This window comes from Aethalodelphis obliquidens, unplaced genomic scaffold (genome assembly GCF_003676395.1).
Source record: "Aethalodelphis obliquidens isolate GAN/ISIS:26980383/991018 unplaced genomic scaffold, ASM367639v1 scaffold46, whole genome shotgun sequence".
Taxonomy (NCBI): Eukaryota; Metazoa; Chordata; class Mammalia; order Artiodactyla; family Delphinidae; genus Aethalodelphis; species Aethalodelphis obliquidens.
In genome coordinates this window covers 14,621,263-14,626,906 of record NW_020837990.1, presented here as the reverse complement: position 1 = coordinate 14,626,906, position 5,644 = coordinate 14,621,263, and the positions used below count along the sequence as shown (strand labels likewise).

The window sequence follows — 5,644 nt, the reverse complement described above, 5'->3', positions numbered from 1 at the left end:
TGGAAGAAGTCTTGTCATTGTGCCAGATGTGCCAAAATCATATAGCAACTCAGTGGGATCAATTCTTGTAGACCAAGAGGTGTGCATATTTGCTGCCACTGGTATTCTTGGGGCTTGAATCATACTACCCAATGATATCCACGTCTATCTGCTTAGCACATTCATTCTCTGGGTAAGAACATATTATAAACCTACAGACTATTCTTCTTGAAGGAGAAAGGAAAAAAAGTGTACTGGGCTTTTGACCTGAAAATTGATGTCTTTAATCTACCTAAATCATTTCCAGTTAAATACAATTGTCTTGTGGATCACATTCATCTGCTGCAGATTGTAAATTCTCCAAGACATCACCTTGTCTTTTCATAGGTTGTGTAAAATGGTGCAAACACTTTTAGCACTTGTGCTATAACAGATGATTATAATTTATAACAAAAGAATAAGAACAATGACAGCCTAATCACATGCCCTAGAAGCTTGGTGTGCGAAAGGAATCCCATTATATACGTATTGTAATCTCATTATAACATATTGTGAAGGCGTGTATGTTTCTCACTGGGAGAACCTGACAACTAATTTTTTCAAGTTTGGAAAACAGACCAGTGAGAGTTAATTCTAATTATGAAACACTTCTTTGCTTTAAAGACGGCTTTTCTAAAGAGTCTCTTTAAATAGCCCAAACTCATTTTGGGGTATTCAAAATTGAATTTGCTTTACAAAATGTAGATTAGACTCAACTTTTCAGGAACAAAGAAAGTGTGAAAAATGGGGTATTGCATGTCAAGCATCAATAGTGAAGTCTCATGTAGTGATCACAGTGAAAACAAGGCTCATCCTTCTAGCCCTTGAGCCCATCAAATTCAGAATGTCCAAATGTGGCAGGTGTCTTTTACAGGGCATTAGGTGTCCTCATTCCAGGCAAGAAAGTTAAACCAGCATTGGGGTCATTGGCTGTCATTAATTGTGTGACTCTGGCAGCCAAAGTCATCAATCCGTGCTCTCAAGAAACCATGTATTATTCAGCATGTACTGCTATTAAGCTATACTATTAATGCTTAAGCTATACTATTAGCTTAAGTAGAGATACTTTTTTTAATTGAAACAATTATGAAGAAAAAGTTGATGACTTTTTTTCAAACAAATGAAAGAATTTGGGGGAGAAATGATGTATTTCTTTCTCTGTATATAAGTCATGGGCAAGGAGAGGAAAAGGAGAAGTTGGAGTAGGACTAGATAGCAACACAGGCTCAGAAGAAGGGACCCCCAGATTACAGATAACCGTTACCTCGCGAGTCAAACTGTCTTTCTTACAAAACCCTCTGCTTGCAAATGCAAGCAGATAGGTGAGCATCAGCCATTGTTTTTCTCTCTCAATTCTGAGGCATAGCAGGAAAAAGCAGCCATGTATACTGCAGCACTGAATTTAGCAAGTGAGTACTACACAGGCACTGTGTTGGACTCAAAGATGGGAAGAAAACAAAACAGTAAGGGAAGAAGGAAATGTACATTTATTAAGACACCTGAATGCCTTCAAAGACCATACAATATCTTTGAGACTGCTGTTTTCTACAGTAGACATATGAGAACACTTTATTTTGAAGTTGGCTACTGTAATTAAATGCACTTTTCATATTCTCCCAAGGGTTCTAAACCAATAGTTGATTAGTCTCTGCCCAGATTTAGGCAGGCTGATGAGACTCTTTCAGGAAGTCCTATCCATTGTGCAGAAAGGCTATTTTTAATACTACAGAAAAGCACCAAACACTTTAACAAGTATTAGGGCCATGAAGGGGTACTTTGTAAGAGGCACAATGCCTGGAATTTTCATAGGGTTTCATTTCTGCACTTCTCTGAGTGATTTTCGTCTTCCTGCCTTATAAGCCTTTTGTGAGCTTTGTGTGCTCATGAGTGGCTAGATTGTCAAAATAGGAGTATTTAATATACGGAGTGGGTCTTGGGCCTGGAGATGAGTGTGTGAGGGAAGAGAGGAGGATCCTGAGTCGGGTGGAGTGAAAGGTAATTTGGAGACTCTGATCTTACTGGAGAGGAAAACGGTTCGTTTAGATTGTTTGATGTTAAATACATGTTCAGATTTGTATTTCAGGTTCGGCCACATTTGTGTTCAGAAATGCCCTTCTCATGCACTGTTTCTGTTCAGAGCCAGGCCAGCGTAAACAGGATTGGAGAAGGGGAAGATCCCCCTCAGCAGAGGGAGAAAATCTATTGTGTGCCCTGAGGGGAGATGGATCTCTAGAGTGTAAAAATGTGTGCTTGGGACCACGTGGGAAAGGGTGGAGGGTGAGGAATCGGGCAGCCAGAGAACTGAAGCTTCAGCCCTTCCTAAGCAGAGGAGTGCGGAAGGTGGGTTGCTCACAGGGTGGAGATGGGGGTTATTGCTCAGCCCCTGAGTAGGGGAACAACAGGGAACCGGGAACGTGTGTGGCAGAGGCTGGCTCTGCCAGGACGAGGTGCTGGGGGTATGAGGGTGGGGTGGGGGCCTGAGGGGTGGCTCGGAGCCCTGGCGGTGGCTGCCTGACGTCACCGGCCTCTCTGGCAATAGGCTGCGAGCTGAGCTCCCCGAAGCGGCGGCGGCGGCGACAGCGCGGCTTGGTCTCTGGCCCCTTCACTCCGCGCCTTCTGCAGCCGTTCACTGCAGCCGCGCGGCGGGGCTCCCTCCTTGCAGCCAGCTGGCGGCCCCAGGTAAGGGACACGGTGCATCTAAGGCTCCAGGAGGCCGGCTGGCCGGGCGCGAGCGGGTAGGACAGCCCCGGCGGCCTGCGCAGGCACCCCTGGCCGTAGCTCCGGCCCCCGCCCCTGCCCCGGCCCGGGCTTGCACGCCGCCCCACTGCTCCGCAGTGCAACAGTTTGCAGCTGTCTCTTGAGAGCGGCAAGGGGGCTCGGTTGCGCGCTACGGATCTCCCTGGCTCTGTTCCCCGGGAAGAGCCTCAGGGCCCTCGGGCTGGGACTGGGAAGGCCCGAGAGAAGGTCTGTTCCCCAAACTTTGCAGGCGGGAACCCTCCCCCTTTCATTTCCAGCACCCTTAGAAAGAAGCAGGATACTGTCAAGTGGGGGGCACAGAGAGATGTGGAGAAGGGGGCGTTTGCAAGGATGTGCTTTAGCTGAGAAAGAAAGGTGCTTCAGCTTTTTTTTTTTTTTTTTTTTTTTTTTGTGTTTTGGTTGTGGGTGTGGTGGAGGCGGGGGCGGGGGGGTTGGGGAGGTACCAGGGAAGAAGGATGGAGAAAGGATGGAGCGCGATCCTGCGTGTCAGCCTCAGCCGCGGACAGAGGCGGAATGGGATGTGGCTCCAGGGTTACCCCCATGGGATTGGGACCTAAGGGATCTGCCAACGTCCAGGGAGCGAGAGTCTGGAGGGGGAGGGAAGGGAAGGGAAGATTGCGTACCCGGGGCCGGCTCGGCGGCCCGGGGTGGGTGCTGGGAAAGGCAGGATCCAGGCGAAGACATCCATTGAGAGGGCTCCGGAAAGAGGACAGTCGGCGCTCTGGGAAGCAGGGACCGCGTTCCGACGTGGCTGAGTGTGTGTTGCGATTAGAAAGTTGTGGAGTGCTCAGGGTGGCTGCTTTATCTGCTGAGTAATCGGCATCTCCGCGGTGTCGGCGCAGACCCTCTTCCCAGCAAAGTGGCGCGAACGCGGAACTGGAGGCTTTGGTGCGTGGCCAGGGGCAGGCGGGCGGGCTGGGGTCCGCGGGCTGCGGAGAAGACGGGCGGCGCCCAGCTGAGGCAGTGTGCTCAGAGGGCCGCTTTGCAGTGGCGGTGATCGTTCCGGTTCTCAGCGCTCCCCCGGGCAGCAGCTGGGATCCTAACTAAGCCTGTTCTCTTTGCAGCCTGGTGCCTTGGCAAAGGAAAAGGGCGCGCGAACACGCGTTCGAGGCGGGGCCGGAGAGGATCTCCTGGGCACCGCTCGCTCCTTGGCCGGCTTGCTTGCCCGCAGTTGCTCCCTCAGTCCTTCGCTCGCTAGCGCATCCCCTCCCACACGAGGGAGTAATTTTGGGTGGCGCGGGCTCCGTCCTCTTCTTGGCTGGTGGGAACCGTGTGCCCAGAAGAGGAAGTCTGGTGTGCCTGGCCCCTCCCAGCCCAGCGCCGATGAGTGCAAGGGATCCCAAGGAGCTGAGGCTGGCGCTGCCGCCGTGTCTCCTCAACCGGACCTTTGCTTCCCCCAACGCCAGCGGCACGGGCAACGCGAGCGCCCGTGGCCCGGGCGCAGGAGGCGGCGGCGGCACGTGCATCACGCAGGTGGGACAGCAGCTCTTCCATTCGTTCTCCTCCACGCTGGTGCTGATTGTCTTGGTCACCCTCATCTTCTGCCTCATCGTGCTGTCCCTCTCCACCTTCCACATCCACAAGCGTAGGATGAAGAAACGGAAGATGCAGAGGGCTCAGGAGGAATATGAGCGGGATCACTGCAGCGGCAACCGCGGCGGCAGGGGGCTTCCCCAACCCGAGGGCGGCCAGGCCCCAAACCAAGCAAAAGAAAGCCGGCTGGAGAAGCAGGGAGGGGACGCTGCTTTCTGCGCCTCATCCAACGCCTCTTCTTCCCCTGGCCTCCCGTGCCAGAGTCCCTGTGCTCCTCCGCCTCCACCACCGGCCCCCAGTCCGCAAGGAGCGCACACAGCCTCCTCCTGTTTGGACCCAGCTGGCGAGGGCCTTTTGCAAACGGTGGTACTGTCCTGATTGTCTAGTCCCTCTCCTCTTCCCTTCCTCGTTTCCAGCATCTTTGCTGTCCTTGCTCTTTTTTCTCCGGCCTTCCTCTTCCACTTTCCTGTGGCCTCCCTTTCCTCTTCCTTCTTTCCTTATTTGTCTTCCCCCTACTCTTTTTCTCCTCCGCCGAGGCACTGTGCGGTATTTGTAAATATTGGGCGAGGAAAGTCTCGGAAGAAGAAATAACGCTAATAATACTTTATTATTATTATTTATAGTAATTATTATAATATTAATAACACGATCCAAGCGCATGACAAATCACATAAGTTCTCATTGTCAGTGAAGGACACGTCTTCCCTCTCCACCCTGCGCCCCCACAATACGGAGGAGAGACCGCACAAGCTACCAAACATGTAAAAGGCATTGACTCCCTGAACAAAGGGAGGCCTGGTATGTTGTACATAGCTGTCAAGTTAAGGTTCAGTTACCTTTCTTCTCCTTCACCCCCACTTTTCCTTCAGCTTCCCTCCCTTCCCCATTCCCACGTTCAGCCGGACTCAGGCAATAGTATATTATAAAGAAAACGTAAACATTAAGCACCAGGACCTCAGGAGGCCAGAGACTGTCCCAGAAAAACGTTTATGACAGGTACCGCTCTCCAGTCAGCCCTCTTCTCACCTTTAATTAACCATTCTCTTTTCCAGGACCAGGCATTTTAATTTACTTTTAGAAATGTCCCTCGCTGGCCGAGCATAAGTTCATTAAACGTCTATAAATAAGTTTTAAGAAGAAAGAAAGAAAGAAAGAAAGAAAGAAAGAAAGAAAGAAAGAAAGAAAGAAAGAAAGAAAGAAAGAAAAAGAAAGAATCTACTGCTTTAGTCCTTGCCCTGCTCCCCCATCTGTACACATTTGACTTGTGGCATTTTCAGGATTCAGAGAGGATCCGGGAGCTGTCCAGACAGGTCTGGTGCTGAAATTGTCTCAGAAC

General features: G+C 50.8%; 1 protein-coding gene across 1 annotated transcript; it reads left to right on the top strand.

The window, feature by feature from the left end:
- The first annotated feature begins 2,554 nt into the window (after nucleotides 1-2,554).
- Nucleotides 2,555-4,896, top strand: CUNH11orf87 (chromosome unknown C11orf87 homolog). The gene is made up of 2 exons (XM_027081873.1): nucleotides 2,555-2,697; nucleotides 3,840-4,896. Exon 2 carries the CDS (start codon nucleotides 4,099-4,101, stop codon nucleotides 4,684-4,686), a length of 588 nt encoding a protein of 195 aa, XP_026937674.1. The 5' UTR covers nucleotides 2,555-2,697; nucleotides 3,840-4,098; the 3' UTR covers nucleotides 4,687-4,896.
- Nucleotides 4,897-5,644: the final 748 nt, after the last annotated feature.